Source organism: Alligator mississippiensis, chromosome 4 (genome assembly GCF_030867095.1).
Source record: "Alligator mississippiensis isolate rAllMis1 chromosome 4, rAllMis1, whole genome shotgun sequence".
Classification (NCBI taxonomy): Eukaryota; Metazoa; Chordata; order Crocodylia; family Alligatoridae; genus Alligator; species Alligator mississippiensis.
The window spans coordinates 49,311,202-49,333,680 of NC_081827.1; the positions used below are offsets into that span (position 1 = coordinate 49,311,202).

A 22,479-nucleotide genomic window follows, 5' to 3' on the forward strand; every position below is an offset into this window, starting at 1 on the left:
ATGGTGACCACACAGATCAGCACTGCTCAGTAAGTGTGTAGGCCTCCCCAAAAAGATCTATGTGCTAATTTGCCCTCCACTCATGAGTAGAATCAGGTGTTCTTGTCATGAATCCTGGAATCTTCCAAAAATGTATAAGCAGATGAGGAACAGGGTAATCTGGACCAACTCCACCACATGAACGGTGGGGCCACACTAATCATATGTGACAGCCTGAGAGAGGGGTTGACAGGGTTTCTGGGTGAACTGTTTGAGGCCCTATTTGACTATGTTTGCCAGCCATTTAAGGCTGGAGAGGAAACAGATACAATTGGAAATGGGAAGGAAAGATACAGCTCAGCTGTGGGAGTGAAGAGGAAGTCGAAAGGTATGCAGTGCAGTGGCTCACAATGACTTTAAAAGGCTAAGGGGGGCTGTACTCAATAGACACTACCCTGCATCTTAGTCAGATGGGCTGCACTAATCTATCCTTGTTGGAGGTTCCCATGAGCATATTTCCTCATGATGGGCCATGGGTATTTTTATAGTCATGTTCAGTGTTAGTTGCATTTAATCAACTTCATAGTCAATTGCCATTGCAAAGCACATGCTGCTTTTGGCAGCAGTTTATTGATAGATCATGTATTTAATTAGGTTTGCTTGTATACTAAGGTAAGACAAGGTGCTTTTTACCTCTTGTTGATTTGGGAAAAAATCTTGTATTTGAGTAAACACAGTAGCATTATTCTGTGCTTGGATTTTGGCTAGTCTAGATGTGTCTGCAAAACATCTATACAGTTGTTGCTTATACACTGAACAGCAAGAGTTCCAGCAAAATAGCATCCACAGCTCTTGTGCTTTTTTAAATGAAGCAGATCCTTTACTTGTTGCCTCTCTCAACAAGAAACCTCTTCCCTTTGATAGAGTTCCCTCAGCAACACAAGACAGGAACTTTGGTTCAGATGCATCTGCATTAAGGGCCCTCTTTGAAAATTTACCTCCTGGAGAATGAACAATAAATGTGCCTCTAATCCTGAGTTCACATGGTTTCAACTCCTTGCCATTTTTGATTGGACTTTGCCTAGACCTCTAATCAATAGTCAAATGGCCTAGGTTTTCCCCCCTGTTCATAAGTGATGGCACCTTCCTCTGGCCTCCTGAAATTAAATGTGACCTGCCTGAACTTATTCCAGATGTTCTGGTTTTGAACATTTACCCAAGGATCTGTACATGGCCTTCAAATGAAGCCTGGCTGCATGAGATAACCATAACATACAGTTAATTACTCTACAAACATTCTATCCTATGCACAAAACACTTGTAGTAAGGCATCTAAAGCGTTATGTGATCTTACCTCTTCGTTTTATTTCTCATCAGGTAACCTACAATAAATAATTATTAACTTGATAAAGTAAAACACTACTGGATGAAGGAAATGCTGTAATTTAACCCTTAGAAGACTTGCCAACTGTCCTCTCCCATGCACACATACTTATCTAAGTATTCATTTGGCTGACACGATGGAAAAATAACTGACTTCTGGGTTAAGCATTCACAATATTATGCCAAGTTCCAGTGACAAATCTCACAAATATTGAAATAAGCAGAGACCCTACCGGCATGCGGTTAAGCTTGGGCACGTTGCTTTTTATGCATGACTAGGAGTGCTAATTGCGTGTGTGATTCATAAAGAAAGCTGTTAACTTGATGTAGGTGTGTCATTGGAATGTGATGAGGTAGAGGCAAGTACTGAATTCTGGTTGTGCCCAGAATGGATAGGAGGTAATACATCCTATCTTATTTGCTCACAGGAGAAGTTGTGATGATTTGGAATTTATTCTGGATGCAGCAGTCTATGAAATACAAACTGGACAAGATCATTTCTGAGCTGGACCCACAGTAGTTATTTCCATTTGAGAAAACTCATACATGTGTATTAAATTAAGCTGATGTTGATTTAAACTACGTTTCTGTGAAATTGTATTTTTAAATCCAATTTTTTAAAAAATGGATGAAAAATCAAAATAATTTTCAAAGTCCTTTTTTATAAAAGATGCCCAATTAAACAAGTATCCAGTTTTTAAAAATTCATTATAAAAGCAATTGGGAAAGATAAAAAACTTTGTCTATCAATTTTTACAGAGCATTTTTGGTATCTGCAGAAATGGCAGCAAGGAGGAACAGTTCAGTAAGCATACCTCCAAGCCTGTCTCCAAAACTGTCAAAACTCCTGCTTCCTAATTAAGTGAGATTCTCTATTAGGAAAAGATATTACCTTTAATGTCTTGAATGAATTAGAAATTAATGACTTACTCATAACAGCCCACCTCATGCCATCCTGCAAGCAACTTGAAGGACAGGATTAGCATTCAAAAGTTCAAGAGTGGAGAAGTGGTCTGAAGTGAACAAAGTGAAATTCAATTAAGCCAAGTATGAACTACTATGCTTGTATCACAGTTGAGATATAGTGAATCCAAAGTAATGGCTAGAGCAGTGTTGCCAACAAAGGGCAGGACCAGAATCAAAGTCCAAACGGCAAGTCAGAGGTTCAGATGCAAAGAATGCCACCAGGAGTCAGGAGCCAGAGGTGAGGCTTGGTCTTAGCAGGCCCTTCATGGTCAGAAATACATTGGGCAGACACTTGCCAGCAATCTACTCCATACTTTTGTAGATGACTTTGAGGAAAGACTAATAAGGGTGAAGTCTCATGTAGGGGGTTGCCTAACCTGTCACATTATTCTATGGGGTAGCTATGCTGGTATGGGGTATGGCCAACCTGGTGACCTCTACCAGGGTACAGTTTCTTGCAGGTATTCACTCTTCTCAGTTGAGGAAGGTGAAATCAAGTGGACAAACAAAAAATGGGGAATACCTAGGCAGTAATACTACCCAGCCAAAGGATCTGGGAGCAATAATGGATCACAAAGTAAATGTGACACTGTCACAAAAAATATGACACTGTCACAAAAAAGTCAAGATGCATTGTAGGTGTATTAACAGAAGTCCCATATGTATGACACGGAAGGCAATTCTTCTGCTGTACCCAGCACTAGCGAGACCTTGGCTGAAATACTGTGTCCACTTTAGTGAACTACACTTTAGGAAAGTTGTAGATAAGCTGGAGAGTCCAGAAGGAGCAACAAGAGGTTTAGAAAGTCTGACCTAGGAGGAAAAGTAGAGATAATTGTTTTTGTTTAGTGGTGAAAAGAGGAGATTGATATGAGGACATGATTAAAATCTTCCAGTATGTAAAAGGCTGTTATTAAGAGAACAGTACTTGTTTGTTTGGGCCCACTGAGGATACAGCTGATAACCACAATTAATCAGCTCAACTTACAGTAAAGAAAATTTAGGTTGGCTATTAGGAAAAGCTCTCTACTGCACCTCGTTGGAGGTTTGTAAACACAAGGATGTGCTGGGTGTATTTAATCATGCTTCAGATGTCAGGAATAGATTATGGGCTAAAATCCTATTTCACTTTACACAGTCCATACACAGCCATGTTAAGTGCAGTTTTTGGCACTTCTGCATAGTTTCAGGCTTTATTTTGTCCTATGTGCATATGTGCCAAGAACAAAGTTAAGGATAAGGAGGGCCCTCCCATAGTCCAACAGACTAAGAAGCAGGAGATGTAGGCTCTAGAGTACCTCCAATCTAAAGGGGATTTGAACCTGCATCTCACTAAAGTGGTCTAACCACATGGCCAAAGGTTAGGTCTCTTTGCAGCCTCCTCTTAGTGCACTTATATGGCTACATATGTGGCATTTAAGTTTGTAAAGTAAAATAGGATCAAGTCCTGCAGACATCTTGAGGTCCTTTCTAGCTTTGTATTTACATTACTTTATGACTGACATAACTGGCAAATCAGGAATTTAAGTGTAAGTGGATTTCCAGGCATTTAATTTGATAGAAAAATGGGTTGAAGTTTCAAAATAAGAAGCAAAAACATAATTAGAATGTGACAGATAAAAAAAAAAGATGTACCATTTCCATCTATTTAACTGGAATTAGTTCAAATTATGAGATCAGGCAGTTAGAAAGTATATTTGTGCAGCCATAAAATAAAACTTCAAGTTAGTTTCTTCATGCATAACTGGTGGCTTCAGTCTCTGAATTTCTAAATGAGAAAATTCTTTGTTAATTTCTTATTTGCCCCCAGTGCAGAAAATCAGGCACTTATGTTTTAAAATGATGTAGGTGGTTAACTGCTACTTTCCAATCCAAAGTCTGAAAGTTAGATTCTTACAACTGCTGTCCAGCTGTCACAACCTTTGAGGTACCTAAATTTCCACAAATAAAGTTGGCCTACATGCTTTTATTTCTGAAGCAGGACATATATGCAACCATTCAAGTCCCAGCAGGGGATCCCTAACCAGGCATCCCCTACAGATGCTATGTGAAAATACCTATTGTTCTGGCTTCTGAGGAAACAAATTAGAAGGAAAGTGGTGGTTCCTCCCATTTACATATTGCTATGCTAAGCCCATGCTTAAGTACTCCCAGGGACTTTAGCATGTACTGAAATACTTAGCTGATTTAGATTTTTGCTTAATAAAAAGTCAAAGAAAAGGTTTCATTGTATATAAACATAAGTACCCTGGTAATATCACCATGATCAGCTGTCCTCATCTGTATAAAGTAAGCAGAAGGGACTACCAACATAGAATTATTCCTGAAATCTATTAACAACAGAATCTATAGTAAAAGAAAAATGCATTTGATGTAAAGTGAATGGAATAGAAATCCTTAGATATAAGACTTATTTCCTAGTTCAGGGGCACTCAACCCTTGGCCTGCAGGCCAGATCTAGCCTGCAGAGCCATGTCATCTGACCCTCAAGGCTCCCTGTAGATCCATAAATTTGGTGGTGTGGGAGTGGTAACGGCTCCCCTACCGCCAAATTTCTGAACCTGTGGGGAGCCCTGAAGGCTGGGTAACATTGGCTCTGCATGGAGTTGCAGTGCAGGGTATGGGGCAGGCAGAGGCAGCATGAGGCACAATCTGTGCACATGGGCCTGAAAAGAGGTGGTGCAGAGCCCAAGCTGGGTGCATGTGGCCTTATCCACACCACAGACCAACCCTATGCCAGTGCCAGTCATCCAGCCCACAGGGACCAAAGGTTGAGCACCACTGGCCTAGTTAATTGCCCTAGTGAAGGCCAAGGATTCTGAGAATACCTGAGACCTCTCCAAAAACACATATTGCTCCTTTCATCACAAAACCAAGTATTACTGTTTCCAAACAACAGTACTGTACTTCTGGAGTGTTTGCCCTACTAGAAGCAAGTATAAAGCAGAGATTTTAGATATACAGATATAGACATAGATATATAGATAGATATACAGAGAGGAAAGGGGGGCAGCCCCAATAAGTTTCCCTCTTTAAACTGCTTCACACTTTTATAGTGCCTTTTTGTTGAGATTTCAAAGTGGCTTGCCATCATTTAATCAATTTAGTTTTATGAGTTTCCTGGGAAGGAGATCATTGTTGTTGTTGCTGTTATTATGAGTTTCATGATGATGAAACTGACCAACAAAGAGTGAAACCCTGGGCCCAGTGATCTGACCAATGTCATACTGGAAATCTGTGGGATGGTCAGAAACAGAACCTGAATCTGCTGTTTTGGAAACCTGTGCAAAAGCCATTAAAAAATCCCTAAAGATCCTGATTTTCTTTTATTGCTGTCTTTTAAAGGAGTTAGACTTGAGTTTTCATATAATTCATATATCTTGCTACTTTAATTCTGGGCTCTGCTACAGAGAATTACTAGGTCCTTGTAATTATAGCTTTTTGATAAAATAGAAGGAGAAAGAAAAATCACTAGGACAAACTGTCCCACACCTAGCACATTTACATGTTCTATTCACTATACTCTTCCTCTTTTTGTCAATGTCCTTAACAAAGAACTATTTGGGTAATCTTCTTTTCCATCTCCCAAAGTGGCTTCATGCCACAGCTGATCAAAAGGAAGAATACAAGTTAAAAGATGAAGCAAACATCTAAGTGACTTTCTCCTTTGATCCCACAAAGGAATACCCTCTTGTGGGTTTTTTTCTGCATGATTTACAGGTCCAGAGCGTTTGTGAAACTGGACAAAATGTCATAGTTTAAAAACTCCAAAACTATGTATGTATGTCTATGGACAGATAAATTGGTACTTACTGCATTAATTCCTTAAAGTTGCTGGCATGATTATTGAGGATATTCAAGATATAAATAAAACAAATGGGAAATGAAAATTCCTTGGATGTAAGAGAAGCAAGATGTCTTTTGCCAGCAGGGGTAACTGCAAAGTCTAGTATGGGAATCTTTACTGATAAACAAATCCAGCACCCAGACTGAATAGCTTGGAAAATGCATAGGGAAACGAGGGAAGAAATTTATTTACCCAGACCATATAGGAGTTGAAGTTCCCAGCTGAAGATATAACCACTATGGGACAGTAAAATCTATGTAGCTCTTTACACCCCTTCAATTCTTCCATGCAAAGAGCTCATGGCAACCTATCCCTTGTATCACGTGTCAAATATATGACACATGGACTGGATCCAGCCTATGGAGTCATTTCACTCAGTGCACAGGGCTTCCAGACAGCCTGGGAATTTGGGGGTGAAATGAGTTGAGTGTGCTACCAAAGTCCCAGCTACTGTTGGGGATGTGTGTTGATGGTGGAGAGAGCGGGGAGGCATCAAGAGATGTCTGCATTAACCCCCTTGTCACTTCTCACCCCACTGGTCACTGCCACCTGCCTCACTGGGTCCAGATTAGGTCCACAAGGCTCTTTACAGTCCAGATATGGCTCCTGAGGAGTTCTAGAGTCTAAATCCAGCCCAGGAGTGAAGCTGAGTTTGACACTCTTGATCTGTATTATGCAGGGGAAGCATACACCATGGCAAACCTCTTTAGTCCAGTAATGTAGCTGACCTGGACTCTTGCAAAATAACTCCCTACAGCTGGATATCTCTCTGAAAAGAAGATTGCATGAAAGTTTTTGTGGGTTCACAAGAAAGCTACTGCATGTAAACAGACAGAGATGGCTACAAATAATTCTTTGGTTTTATTTGGTTTTTATATAATTCCCTTATTTACATTTATACCGCCATGGCAGTTGTGGAGCAGGCATGGCTTGTCTCTGTACAGAACTGCTTGGTGCCATAACTGCATGAAACAGACGTACCCTAAAGGACCAAATCCAGGATCTAGCTGTGTAAGTCACCCTTGGCATGTCCAGATGAGTGTAGATGAGCAGTTAGCAGTGCCGCAGACTCCTGGTGTCAAAAAAACACATGGCAGAAAAAAGCAGCACAGTGTATGTGGCTGCCCAAAACTGGAGCCACATTCCAGCTGCCAGCTAGGCTCTGCGCATCTGGATTGCCACTCTAGAGCCCTAGGAGGCCATCAGGACTTCAGGTAAGGCTGCTGAGGTCAGCCCAGGTGCTGGCCCCAACCTCCTCCACCCCACTCAGGGCAACTTGCGCCTTGCCAGAGCGCATGTGCAGGGGTGTTCCCTTGGGACAAGTAGCAACGGCACAACTACATGCCGCTATTTGTCCCCGAGGAAACACATGTGCATGCTTGTCTGGATTCACCCCGGTGTTTTCTTCATGGGAAAATTCCAGACTAATGGACTTTGTTTGCTAGAATTAGCAAAATAATAGTCACAAAAGACTCTCACTACTACAGAAGTGTCTGTTTTATAGACCAAATGTGGCTCAAATGCCATGGGAGATTTTTCATTGCATTCAACAAAGCAGCTGTGGCCCCCATGTCATACTGTCCTGGTGACAAATAGGAAGAGAAAAAGCTGAAAATAGGCTGAATGGGACCAGATACATCTTCATTTATACCTGTACAGATCCTTCGGACTGAGCTCATCCCCAGTGTAAGTGGATATATCTTTCATTGTGTTTGGACTGGTCAAATGCAATTTCCTCTGAACCAATACAAAGCACATCTGTATCCTAGGCACTGTACAGAGCTCTTTAGCTCTAAAAAAACCCTAAACAGACTGTGAGGGGCACAGAATCAGTCTCTTAGTCCTTTCTATGTGTCATGTTTCAAATATCTTCCGAGACACTAAAGTTTACTTTAAAAAAATAAAATAAAGATGCAACTTTTTCTGCTTTCATGCTTGAAAATACCTTGATGTGTTTGATGAAACGTTTAGAGTAAAAAATACATTTCCTGTTCTGAAAACAAGCATCTCAACTCTCAGCTGCAAAATAGCAGGCAACTGAAATAAATTCTTTAGAATGGAAATGCTCAGACAACCCGAGCTTCAGGTACTACCAAGTGTGTTGCCATACTTCAAACTATACATATTTATTTTATTTGACATATAACAGTCCCTCAGAAATAGCACTTCGTAGTAAAATAAAGAAAATTTTGAAGAACATAAAACCTTTATCACACACTTTAGACCTAAGGGATCTGATCTCATACTTGCTGGAAAATGGAAAAATTACTTAAATGAATCGGACCACAAATGAATGGCAACCCTGTGAAAATAACCAATTAATGTAAATGTCATGAAGCATCATCTCTTAAACCTGTAGCTTTGTTTTATTTCACTGGTGACTAACAGGTTAAAAAAGGATAAACTGGTGACACCTTATTTAAGGTAAGACATGTGTTAATGTAATTAGTTCATACAAATTTAAAATATTACATATTCTTTTGTCAAGGTCATTCAAGCAGTTACTTGCTTTTGTCATTGAGCACTGGCCATTAGCTCTTGTAATGTAGTTAGGGCATTAGCACTGAGTAAATATTATTGATTCAGTCACTTGTAATAGACCTATGTAATCTTTGTATTTCACCCATTTCCTTTATACTAATTTTATGACATTTAATTTAGTACGCAGATTATCGAGATAGATGTATTGATTATTCAGTTCAAAGAATCAGAAGTAAAATACACAAGGTGTTTATAAAATATCCTAGATTCATTAAGATAAATACAGACTGACACTAAGCAAGTGCATATCCCATACAGAAGCCCCAAAGACATGTTTCCTTGTGATTTAAGACTTTCAGACACATGAAAGCTATCCTGGAATAGTGGGGTATGCATTTAAAACAGAAAAAACGATTACAGAATAATTCCACATATGAACAACACCCTTATTGTAGAATGGCAACTTCAGGTTTATATATATCCTTAAACAGTGTTATAAGAGGCATTTGGGATGAAAGTGGGACAGAAAAAGGGTATGAGTGGCAAAGTGAAATTGAAATTTGCCACAATTTCCATTCAGAGTGGGCAAAAGCAGAGCCCTCCTTATATCAGATTATTCCTATTAGTTGCCGCTCCCCCCTACAACAGCTCCTTCTGCTCACCCTCTACATTTTTTTAAACTTTTTTGACAAGCTAGTGTTCTTAACAGGGAAGGTGCAGAAGTTCTTGTTCCTCAAAAGAGTTAGCTCTGGGCCGTGCACCTGTATGTAGTTTCTTTAAGGTCTCCTGTCATGGTATAGACATTCAAGGGTTTTTTCACAAATGTGGGAAAACAAAAATAACTTTGCAAACCACTCAACAATATTTAAAAAGTAATTATGCTGATTGCAAGTCTAGCTATGAATATTCAGAATATGCAGCAAAGTTTCTAACCCCACTAATAATTATAATAATAATAATAGGCAACCTTCTCATGGGTAGAATTTGATTAAAAATTCTGGAAAGGAACGTTATTAATCAGACTGCCTGATAAAGTGGTGTCCTTTCCATAAAATCATAGGATAGCAAATGTCAGTTTCACAGAGATGCCTAACTTTCATCAAGAATATGACAAAACATTTAAAAAAAAAAATTAAAACCCTCATCATGCTGAACTACAGCACTGGGAGATAAGAGAAGACAAATCCATGACAGGGAGCTGAGGAGGAAGAAAACTCAGAAAATATCCATGTTACTAACTTACTGAGTCACATACCACTATGCTGAGACATCCTGCATCACTCATTGTGCACTGTTGCTTGAACAAGAAGTTGTATAGTCATATTTGTGAAGAACTGGCCCCAAACCAGTTTCTCTCTTGGCAGAGCTACCTAGCACTGCCTGCATTACCACACTAATGTGGCTATACTGCTTCCAGTTCCAGTGCAATGCTGTCCAGGATGGTAATTTAGTGGTAGTGGCATTTCCTTAATGAGGTCCCTCCTGTAAAATGTCCTCAGGGGAGCAAATGGCAGGAACAGCCCATTGACTTCACGGTGTTTTGGACATAGCAGAAAAACTACCTCAGCACTGCCTTTGGGGCTTCAAAAAGTTGGAGCCTCCAAAAGTGGCCCATTGGAACAATGCAAACATTGCTTCTGTGTTTGGCTCTTTCCCTGTGATCTCCTTTCAATGGTGCCCCTAGCAATGATACAAAGATGATACAGCCCCTAAGCTGCAGTAATTTTCTGCCACAACTTCAGAAGGTTTTTCTGGGGCATAACGTACCTTTCCCATTGTCAAGTGCCAGCTTGGTTATTAATCCCAGAGGCCTCAGAACCCATGGAGAAACTTCTACAAATTTGGTGCAGGCGAGGGGTTCTGCAACATATGCAGGCACCGTGCTTACAAAAAGGCACTGGTGAACATGGAGAGCAGTAGGGAGAACCATATCCCTAATTTTACAGATTTTTATTTAGAATGCCATGGAATATCTGTCTTACTGTATGTATGCCTACGCAGAGTTCTTTTCAGCACTGTAACTGAAGAATATCTGACAGCAATTTACACCCTTTTATATGTATATATTTCAAGAAGCATAAATGACTGAACGAAGTAGATGGATTCCAGTGCCTGCCTCTTTGGAGAAATATTTCAGCCCATTACATTCTAAATTGTAATATAAAATCTATTTCTTTTGTGGGACGAGCCTGCTTAAATAAGCCACATCAAGCCATTATAATCACAGAGATATGGTGTTATTTCTAATCCTGCCAAAACTTTGTAATCTAAATGGTGTGGGATATTATAGTTCGAGGGCCTCAAAAGGCTTATTTGTCTCTGTTTATTTTATTAAATATTCCTAGACATACCCTGAGGATGACAGATCAATAAAGGCCTTTGTGGTTTCCTGATGGAAAGTTGCAATTATTTTCTTCCATTACAATATAAGCATAACCCAATTTTACTCATCTATCATCTTTGTAATAGTAATAAAGAAACATCACTGTGTGTTTATTTTACTGTCACTTTCTCCTTCATTTTGGTGGCCTCCTGTTTTCATTTTTACCTTCCTTCAAAGTGAAATGTATCTGTTTATGCTCTTTATTTGACAGAATGGTATCCAGTAGGGCTGTGCAAAGCTTCGGTCCCTGATCTGATTCAGCGGAGATTTGGCCTGATTTGGTGGCCAAATCTCTGAATCCAAATTGAATCAGAGGACCCTTTAATCTCTCCAAATCGTATCAGAACCCTCCAAATTGATTTGGAGAGATTCGGAAAGATTCGGATACAGAGACAGCTTTACATATTTTTTCTATATACCTCTAGGTAGCAGGGGCTCGTGAATGCTGCGATGCTGGGGCACATGAAGCGTCCCACAGAAGCGCAGGTGGCTTTGAACCAAAAACACTATTTAGAATTAAGTATGTACCATCAAGCCTGAATTAACAGGAGAAACAAACCAAAAGGAATCATATGGGGCTGAATTCTGATCACATTCCCATAGGTGAAATTGTATCCAGGTACTAGAGTGGGGCCTGGACCACAATCATTTACTAGATAAAATTTATAGCTTCTGGAAAATGCCAAATTTAAAAAAATCTAAACCCAAGTAAAATTATTACAATCTTTGCCTGTATCTGTTAAGCCTAAATCTAGCTCCTCTCACTTACTTAGAAAATCCTAGGGGGACAACATGTGTAAATGAGGCTTGTGGATTTGGTTCTTGATCTGAATCTTTACTTACTTCTGTACCATGGGCTGAAAATGATTATTTGTGAAAGGGTGACTAAGGCTTAATCTGCTAAAATCTATATCCAATTTCCATGGTGAGTGTGGGGGAGGAGATTCCTGAATAATGATTCAAAACCCTCATGAACAGATCTGCAACTACCTCATATTAATCTTTTTATTGTCCTGTCTTAGGCAATACATTTTTTTTGTCTAACTTTAGTTTTTCACTTCTGTTTTGAAGCTGACTCTGGTTCCTCTCCTGTTGCTACCAAGTGAACATCAAAACTAGGACAGATCAAAGTCAACAGAGCTATGATAATTTGCACTTGAGGATCTGTCCTTGTTGATGGCAGTAAGTGCAGGCCTCATGAGCTCCACTTCAAGACATTAAACTGGACTTAGTTTCTTCTGACCAGCTTTTGACCATAAATTATCAAATATCATAGTATTCTCTTGAAAACATTGCCAAAGTCTTGTTTCTTACTTTGATGCTGCTAACACAGCACTTTTACTGCCACACTACAGTTTGCACTCTTATTACTTAATCCTGCAGAAGTCAGTCCATTTCTCTTGCATCAGAGGCCTGTGGTTTGCATCTCTCATAACATTAAAGGGAGAGCTCATCTTGGCTAAATCACATAGACTTAATGATTCTGCCAAAATAAACTATATAACCACAAACAGAAAGTTTTGTGTCAACTTAAGGGTGACTTACAAAGGAAAAAAGGTTATGCCCTTTTTATGTTTTAATGATGAATAAAGCAGGTCTGAAAAATGCTTCTACTTGTTTGATCAGCATTTTTAAAGGAAATGTTTTCTTTACTTATTTTTGACATTGGAAGTTCAGGTCTTATGGAGGCTTGAAAATTTTATCTTGTAAACCAGTGAAATGGTGACATTACAAGAGAATGAAAGCTGGGTAATCAACAAGGGAGGGAATGTTTAGGTACTCTGCTTAAAAGCATTTTATATTTCATTGTTTTTAACCACCTATTCACTTCAATGGTTAAGTAACAGCATGAATAAAGGAAACCTTGAGTTTCAAGCTCCAAACTCTTATACTAAAGTGCTAGCCCACAATAAACATTGCTGAAATCTCTCAGTTGTCCAGGAAAATCAGGGAAGATAAAGCTTGCTGTCCTCAATTTAAAGTAAACAAACAAACAAAAAATCCAAGCAAAAAAAAAAAAAGCATGAATCTGTGCCAGCCTTGCTTCAGAAAGCAGTGCAGTCTAACTGAATGCCGGTGAGGGGTTAAACTGCTGTCCCCAGTCTCTCTTCTGGCAAAAATAGGACTGTCTATCTTGAGAAACTTTCTATAGTTGAAAAAAGGTTATGTAACAGAATTCTGGTTTTGGATTTTTTTTGGAAATATGCAACTATAATACACTATGAATAAACTCTCTGCTGCATAATGCATTCACTTCTGATATTCAAAGCAGTGGCAGATTCTGAAAAGTGTTTTGAAAGAATGCCTAAGTATGTGAAAGCTGACAAAGGATTATGTCACAAAATTAATGGGATACTTTGTTGTGAAAAGATCATGTTATGAAAGGCATCTGACTAGGCAAAAAAAGAATGTGATAAGTTAAAGGCCATCAGAATTAAATACGCAAATAAAACACTGAGGGAATAAGGAAGAAACTGTTATTAGACTTCAGAATAAAAACTGGAAATTCAGAGGAGAAAGCAATTGAAAATGAAGAGAGGATAGTAAGGCTGGGGATTAAGCTCAAGAAAAAAAAAAGACATTTTAAACATTTATTATCGTGAATGTACGTTCTCCCCTGAAATTTAGAGAGGGAAAAGTAAAATACAGGGTTTGACAAAATCTCATTCCTAGCATTACATAGCAACTCCTGCTTCCTCTGAGCGCTGGCAATTTATGGTAAGTTATCCTTCACTGAAAACTACAGAACAAGTGAGGTCTGCTCTACAGTTTATTCTTTTATAATAACTTCATTTATTAATGAATCCCACTTACCAAATAAGAAATGTTAACATTTAAAGATACATCAATTCCTCTCAAATATACATGAAGGCAGATATTTATGTTCCATCAGCAGTACCCTCTTAACACAAGTCGATTTCCACAGAAGAGTCTTGTGTTCTTTTAGACTAGAGCAGGGGTGTTGAACATAAGGCCTGCAGGCTGGATCTGGTTGGCAGATCTGCTCTATCCAGTCTGATGAACTAAAGGACAAGACTTGCCACAGAACCCTTGGGCCCTGGTGAACATGGTAATTGGCAGCAGGAGGGCAAGCAAGGGCTGGTATCACCCCAGTTACCCTCCAGTTGCTTCACCTGTCGGCGCTGCTGTGGCCCTATCTCCTCACCTGCCAGTCCCTACTTCATGTCCTGTGCTGGAGCTGGATCTACTGCCCTGGACAGTGTGGGCATGTGGCAGTGTCATTGGCAGGAACAGTTCCAGCTCTGGCATGGTGCACACTGCAGGGGCTGAAGCCAGTAGTGCGCCTGGGTCAGAACTGGAGCTCCCACTACTGTTACCCTGCTCAAGAGCTGCTGCTGTAACAACTTCCTTATGTTTCAGGCTAGATTCAGTCTGCAAGGACCCTTGTGGTCTGGATCCAGCCGCAGGGCACAAGGTGAGTTTGATACCCCCATTCTGGAAGTTATTCTAGCCTATCAGTTAAGTTGGTCTTTACTACCGAACATCTTTGCCATGGGGGAAAAACTGCTGTGGAAGCTGTGGAAGAGGTGGCTCATCCAGCTTCATCCTAATCCTGAACACCCAGTGCTGTTCAGGGGGCATCACAGAGAGCATGTTTGAGCTCTCATAGTTTCATAGTGCCTAGGGTCAGAAGGGACTCTCAAGCCATTAAAAATCTGAAAATTCTACTTGCTTTTCCAATTCTGCTTCTAGGGTTCTATATTTACTAAACAGGGGCTGATGCTGCCCCTGACTGTTAAGACCAAGGGAGGTCTTCACTTTTTACTTCCTTTGGTCTCTTCTTATTGTTTGGAATGTCACCAGATACTTTACATGAAATACTAGGTAGCAGATCTGTGGAAGACGAGATGTACAGATATAGACCGCCCCCCCCCCCCCCCCCGAGTTTAAGCCCTTCGTTACCTTTCTCCACCATTTAATCACTTTGCTTTCAGTGGGACTATTTGTGGGGCTATTAAACACAAGTAAGCAGCAGTGTATGGTGGGTCGTTCTCCTTGCTGCTCACTGTAGATGCATTAACAGGTTTCAGAGAATGGAAGAGGGTGCCTAAGTCCACTTACATACCTAATAGGTAGGGACCTACTGAATTCGTGATTGCGTGATTTTTGTGGAAAACATGAAATCGGGTGGGCTCTGTGAAAAATGGTGGCCTCATTGCAAAAGAAAAAGAAAAAAAAAAAACCTTACTGAAAAGAAACTGTTGGCTCCCCAAAGGGAGCCAGCAGTCTTCATGGTGCTGTGGCCTGGCCACGTAGCCCGCCGGCGAGAAGAGGGGAGGGGGCACCTGGCATGAAGGGCTGTCAACAAGATATCGGCTGCCTTCACCCCTCGGCACTGAATGGCTGAGAGGGCTGCTTGTCATCCTATATATGACAGACAGCCATCACAACCAATCAGTGTTGAGGGCTGGGGCCACTGGGTACCTTCAGGCAATCAGAGGTGTGTGGGTCGGGGGGGGGGGGGCAGCTGTTGCACTCAGCCCACAAAAATGGTGGCTGGTCCCAGGATCTGCCTGCAAAATTGGCCAACTGCCTCCTCAGGTTAGGTAGACCCCTACTAATAGGTGGAATAGCATCTTACCTGCAGTTGTTAAAAAAACCATAGATATTTCAAGCCCGTTAATACTCTTCTTTATCCCCTTAAGCCCTTCAGTGACTTCCATGGCTGATTTACAGTAACTGTTTCTTGCAAAGATGAATCATCAAAGCTGCGCATAGCTATTGCTAAGTGTAGTTTATTGAAGGGGACAGCTTAAATACCCTGAAATGATGAGAAGCCTAACCCTGTAATGACATGTTTCTTCCTATTCAAATCAACAGGACAGTCACACAATAGACATGGATGGATCCAGAGAGTGGAGAGTGATGGGTGCACAGGCAGCGAGGATAACCACACAGCTCAAGAGGCCATGGCCACGACCCCTCCCTGTGATCCTGCATGTCAGTGAGCTCTGAGAGCTATCTGGTGTGTCAGGGCAGCTCTTGCTGGGAGCTCAACATGGGCTCAGAGCTCTGTGAGCAGCACAGGAGAGGAAGGAGGACGGGCAGATGCAGCAATACTCAGTCCCTCCTTTCACAGGGCTCTGGAGCCACCCATAACTACATGTCCTCTCTTTCCCCTTTCTGCTGAATTCAGCAGGGAGAGGAAAGAGAAGAGCCAACAGCAGCAGACTCTGCAGCTGCCAGAAAGCAAAGTCACCAGGCTTCCCAGTGCTGGCCAGCTGGTGAACACATAGAGCTCCTAGCACAGGCAGAAATGCCTGAGAGCATTTCTGCACAGGCAGAAATCCACTGAGAGCTCATTATGTATGTGGTACACAGCCAAACAGGGGTGTGTGGGGGTGTGCGCGCACAACTGAACCACTGCACCTCCTGGATCTGCCCCTGACAACAGAGGGACAGTCAGTGTGAGGAAAGGCATTAACAGAACCCAGCACCAAAACTGTACATGATAAAGTAAGTTTTACTTACCCTGTTCAAGCAGTACTTGCTATCTTTCCCATAAAAATGCTGAAGACATTTCATGTTTTGCTTATCTACAATTTTGTTGAAGAATTCGTTGATTGTTTTTACAGATACTGCGCAGACAGCTGATCTGTTTGTCGGTTCTGAAGAGTCTGGTTTACTTTGTGCAAAGACGCCATACAGAATGTCATCATTCACTCCAAGACCCATTTCATGGGCCAGAGCTGCACCTGGCTTGCTTACATATGCAGCCTGCAAAATATTGAATATCTCCCTTCGAATTGACCTCTTTCTCCGTTTTTCAGTGAAAATGCACTCAAGGGGCATTTCCATGTAAGAACGCAACTCAGAATCCAAGGAGCAGAACCGGATGATTCTTGTGTGAAAAGCTTGGGAGTCAAGAGATTCTCGCTGGACTGTCAGAAAGTAGACAAAGTGGTCATTTTCAAAGGCATGGACATACTTGATGGGATAAGAATCTCTGTACTGTGGGAGAACATCTATATAAGATTGATCTGTAAGAAACTCAAAACCATCCTGGGTTTCTTTTAACCTTCTAACTGATACTGAATGTAGTGTATGCTGTGGCTGAAATGAAGACTTCATGGTATTCCCAACAAAGAAGTTTACAAACCTGTCCTTTTCTGTCACTAAAACTTTGGTTCCCAAAGTGCTTACAACACAGTCAGGGCAGTTATATGACTCTCCATCCATCTGCTTTGAATACATGCAATGCACTTCACTTTCTATGTCCGCAGGGTTGTCAAGGTGAATGATGTGACGGTGACATATACCCCTACTTACACTACCACAGCTGATGAGCTGATCATCATAGTATGTTTCTAGGAGCAAAGCCATGTTGACATTATCTTTCCAAATGCTACTGGATAAATTGGCTTTATCTTTGCAGTCTTCACAAGGTGCACAATCAGGGTTTTCCAATACAGGCCCAGTCTTGTACACAGAAATGTTATGAAGGGTTTCATTTAAGACATAAATCTTGTTGACTGCTCCAATATAGATGTGATGGTCATATAAAATTATATTCTGGATTGGCGTTTCTGCAATGAAATTAGGGAGATGATACTTGGCACTCATATTCATCTCTGATTTTATAGCTGCTTCTTTACATTGTTCAGTGCTTCTCTGCACCAAAGCAAACAGGAAGACAATTATCCCAGATGCAGATGCTGTTACAGACTTCATTGCTGTAGCTTTTACCTGTAAAATATATTTAAAGGTTGTTTATAATTCATTTATTGAAACTTCAGTTTATTTACTACCAGAGATATGCTTCTATGCTATGTCTGTTAACCACACCCATTTTAAGTGTTACAGTTTTGCCCTGTGTTCATAGTGTTGTTCTACAGATTTGTTGTTACAATGTCTTATGGCAGTGGTGTAAAACATATGGCCCATGGACCCCCCTTATTTGGCCCACAGTGCTGCTCCTGCAGCTTATAGTTGACCCATGCGGTGCATGCCAGATTAGGGCCCAGGATGCACGCCTATTCCAGCTGGCCCAAGAAGTAATCTGCATGTGACACACTCTGGTCTGTCTGAGTGCCACATGTGGCATCTGGCTCCACTGGTCCAGGACTGTGCTGCACATAGTGCCTACCCCCTTGCCAGTCCAGGCCTGTAGCTCATGTGGCCCCCATTCCAGCCAGCCCAGAATCTGCGCTGCACATGGCACCTGCTCTGCCTGGACTGGGACATGAGCCACATGTACTGCGTGTTCTGGCCAGTCTAGCTTGTGAGCCATGTATAGCACAGGTCCTGGATCAGCCAGAGTGGATGCCAGATCCAGCATGTTGTGGGGGAGGGGCCATAGGTCTCCTGCATGCCAGATCTGGCACCCGCTCTGGCTGGTCCAGGACCTGCGCTGCATGCGGTGCCCATCCTGGACCAGTCAGAGTGGGCTCTGCATGTGGCTTGTGCCCTGGACCAGGCAGAATGGGTACTGCATGTGCTGGATCTGACGTGAAGGTGAAGGGTTCTGTGGGCTTGATTTAGCCTACTGTCAGGGACTCTGAGCAAGCAGACCAGCCTGGGACAAGTACTGTTGGGGACTCTGAGCTGGCAAATACCTCAGCCTGAGCAGGTAAGACCAGTCTGAACCAAGTACCTCAGCAACCACACCTGAAGCAAGCCTCAGCAAATGAACTGTGCCCCAGTTTAGAAGCAAAGAGCATCCTGATTAGCTGCTAGGAGTGCTGCCTACCCACCAGCTGGGGCCCTGGGTTTGCAGGCCAGTCAACAGTTCTGTTGTAGCAAGCCTCCTGGTTTCTAACCATGGTTTTTGGCTTACTTCTGGACTTTAGCTTTGGATGTCCTTGTGGATCTGTTTCCTGGCTCCTGATCCCGGTTTGGCTCTATTTTCATACTTTGCCCTGTAGATTGCCCTTCAGATTGGTAATTGGCATCTGATACCCAAATCCTGCCCCTGGACTGTGTTGAGAACTCGATATCTGGATTTCCCTCTGGTTTTGGTAATACGGCTCCCATGCTATGATCTAGCTCCAGGCCCCTGCTTTTCCTCAGTGGTCTAACCATTGGACCAGAACACCTAAGCCCTGGACCCTTACAGCTGCAAAGCCAACCCCATGCTGTTCACTTGGCCCTTGGAGCCAGGTGAGTTTGACCCCACTACCTACTGGATACCTATTGCACTGGACCTCACACAGCTCCCAGAAGCAGGGGCTTAAGCACCGGTGCACTGTACTAAAGAAATGGAGAAACTACCATTTTAGCTGGTCTACTTCTACACAAACACTAAAACAAATATGACTAAAATGGTTTACACAAAGCTAGTCCTGAGATGTGCTGAAAGCAAGTCTGATCTCAGCGCTGTTCTTGGCATACATGCCAAGCAGCTATAGCACTTCAGCACGAGGAAGTAAGGCATTCTGTAGGTTTTCCAAGGGGAAAACATTTTGTAATAGTTGTTCAAGAAATGCAAAATGAAAATATTACCCCTGAAACCTTCTGAAGATACTATTATGAAACAAATAGACTACTTTTCTTCTTCTTTGCTAATTCTTCCACCATTTTTATTGAAATGGCTATTGACATTTTTCACTAACAGAACCATTTTTTTCTCCACAAATAAGTCTTCAATAAAAGCCCATTTTTCAACCAAAATGGTTCTGACTGAAAAAACCCTCAAAAACGCACAGCTGTTTCTCTTAGAAAGGTCCTTATCTCAAGTTAGACATGCTTTTCTAATATGTTATGAAAACATTTTATTCATTTGCATGGTACTTGATGTTTGCAAGTTAATTTTAGGCCCTGTAACACAGTAATAGGTCACTTTGGGGAACCGTTAGAAGATACAGGCAAATGACTGTATTGTAAATAAAGAGACAGCAAGTGAATTACAGCCATGGAATGATGAAATCAAGAAACGTAGCACATTTCTTTTTTACTTTATTCCACACAATTGTTTCATGTGGTTTTAAAAAAAATCAAAGGCCCATGAATAGCATGGTATTTAAACTTTCTCACAAGACCAAATACATGAATTGTGGTTGGTGTATTTTGGTTCAGAGTCGACATTCTACTCTAAGTCACACCAGACGTGGTTCTGTTAATATTGTGCCACAGTTTCTAAGCTAAATTTAGCTTCCTTAAGGAGAAAGCTAAAAACACTATGGCCACATGCTGTTTAGAGGATTTGGGGAAAATACAGTTTGTCTGCAGTTCAACAATTGTTATTGATAGACAAATGATAGCAACCATGTTGGATCTTTAGGGACCTAAAGCAAGACTTGAAAGAAACAAATAATAATGGGCTGTTCATCGACTTCATAGATAAAATTAAAGAACATTTCTGGCTAAAATAAGCCTTTATCAACCAGATTTGTTTATGTATATGTCTATATCATCCATATTTTTCCTTAGACCTTTAAAGTTCTGGCTTAAATCATTAAGCTATAAAAACAGAATTTTTTTCCTAATCAGAAAACTGATGTCTAATTAGAACTTCCTAAACTGTATGGCAAGAATTGTGAATAAGGGTGGGAAAGATATCAGAACCAAGAGACTTTCAGGAGAAGTCTCCAACACATACTAGTAAAGACAAGTCTTTCTCAACCTTTTTAGACTTAAGGCACCTCTAGATAGACTTACAGCACCCCTCGGGAAATGGCAGCTCTTAGTTTTCACCCTTCTTTTGACTACAGAAAAAATAGTAGAGCAGTTTTTTTGTTGCAAAGAACTCAGAAAGACCACAACTACAGATTGCTATTTGACATCTCTGGGTTTATCTTGTGAATCATGTTTGCAAGCCTAACAGTGATAACACTGCATGATGCCCTTGAAAGAATCTTGAGGCACCCTGTTTGAGAATCACTGAATAAAAAAACATCCACTTATATAGTAGGAGGAGTAATAAGGACATTCTTTTTAAAATCAACTGGCACTTTATACTCTTAATTAGAGACAGCACAATAATGTGGAGAGCAAGAATAGACTGATTAAAATAATTAGGGTTGATATAATTATAAAATAACCATAACTTGAATTATTCAATACATATCTGTACAGTACACCAGGTGCTGGCTCTTAAGTAGCACAGAGAGAAAATGGGTTTTTATCCCATTTTCTGTGATGATAAAAAGACCTTCTGAAGGTTCTGAGGGGTTGAAAAATCTAAGAGAGAAATCTCATAGACACCTTCAGCTCTTGGCTCATCAAGATTTAGAGTAGGGATAGTGCCTGGTGAGTAATTTCAGAGATCCTGGTTTTCTCCATTTATACACTGAAAATTTTCTGATAAAAATTGTTAAATTCTCTGAATAAAAACCCTAAAATTTGCCTCTCACTCCCAACCCACAGCCCCCTGGCCTTGCCATTGCCCCTCACTCTCACCTCACAGGCCCCCATCCCTCCAGCCCTACTGGTGCCCCTTGCTCTCAACCTACAGTCCCCAGTCTCTGACGGTGCCTCTCACTCCCAACCCACAGCCCCCCATTCTCCAAGCCCTGCTAGTGCCCCTTACTTGCAACCCACAGCCCCCTGCCCCCCAGGTGCCAGGGATATGGAACTAGGGACCAGGACCAGGGCCCACAGCCCATTGCTTTCCTCAGCAGTGCCCAAGCCCTGGCTGCTGCCTGTGGGAGTTGGCAGCTGTTGTGGCAGGAACAGAGCAGGGCCGAGGTGGGCTGTCCAACTGTGGGCTCAGGGCTCCCTGCCCTGCTGCCCTCGCCCCAGGGCCTCTGCAGCCCAGCTGGTGGGACCCAGCATGGGAGAGCAGAGTGGGGCCAGAAAACTTGGTGCCACCACTGCTGCCAGCAGCCCTGTGCCAGCCTGGTAGCAGCAGGGGGCACAACTCTGCACTGCCAATCTTGCTGCTGCCAGGTGAGCAGAGGGTGCCTTGCCATCGTAGAGGAGCTGGAGCAGGGCTCCCTGTCGCAGCACCAAATCTCTTGGCCCTGCTCTGCTCTCCCATGCTAGTTCTTGTCTGCTGGGCCACAGAGGCCCTGGTGGGAGGGCAGCAGGGTGGGGAGCCCCGAGTCTGCAGCTGGCAGCACACATCCACTCCTGCCCCATGCACAGATCTGGGGGGGGGGGGAAGGGGATGTGTCCCCCACCATGCATCCCTCCTCAGGAGTGTGCACAGCAGTGGGGAGCCAGCCTACCCACCACTCCCTGGACAAAACAGCTGTGTCTCTGTCCCACATCCCAGTTCCAGGTTCCACACACCATCCTGGCTGGACAGCACCTCCAGCTCTGCCCCACTCCCTCCCCCTCTCCCTCATTGTGAGGGCCTCAATCTGTCCTCCCCACCATAGACTTACCTGGAGGGAACTGCAGGAGCTGCTCACCACCTTGCCTGGCTGTCACGTGCATGTGTGCGCATGCACATGTACGTGGCACCTCCTGCCTGACTGCCCTCCTCCCACTCCCTCCAGCCCCAAGCAGCCCCTTGCAGGCTGGTACTCTGTCAGCA

The 22,479-nt window shown here is 42.1% G+C and overlaps 1 protein-coding gene across 2 annotated transcripts in view; it reads right to left on the reverse strand.

The window, feature by feature from the left end:
- MET (MET proto-oncogene, receptor tyrosine kinase) overlaps positions 1–22,479 on the reverse strand; it is a 128,054-nt gene that overhangs the window by 79,871 nt on the left and 25,704 nt on the right. For both annotated transcript variants that reach the window (XM_059725949.1, XM_059725948.1), the window contains one exon: positions 16,533–17,747. In XM_059725949.1, coding sequence (XP_059581932.1) covers positions 16,533–17,732 — 1,200 coding nt within the window. In that variant the 5' untranslated portion in view covers positions 17,733–17,747. The remainder of the gene's footprint in view (positions 1–16,532; positions 17,748–22,479) is intronic.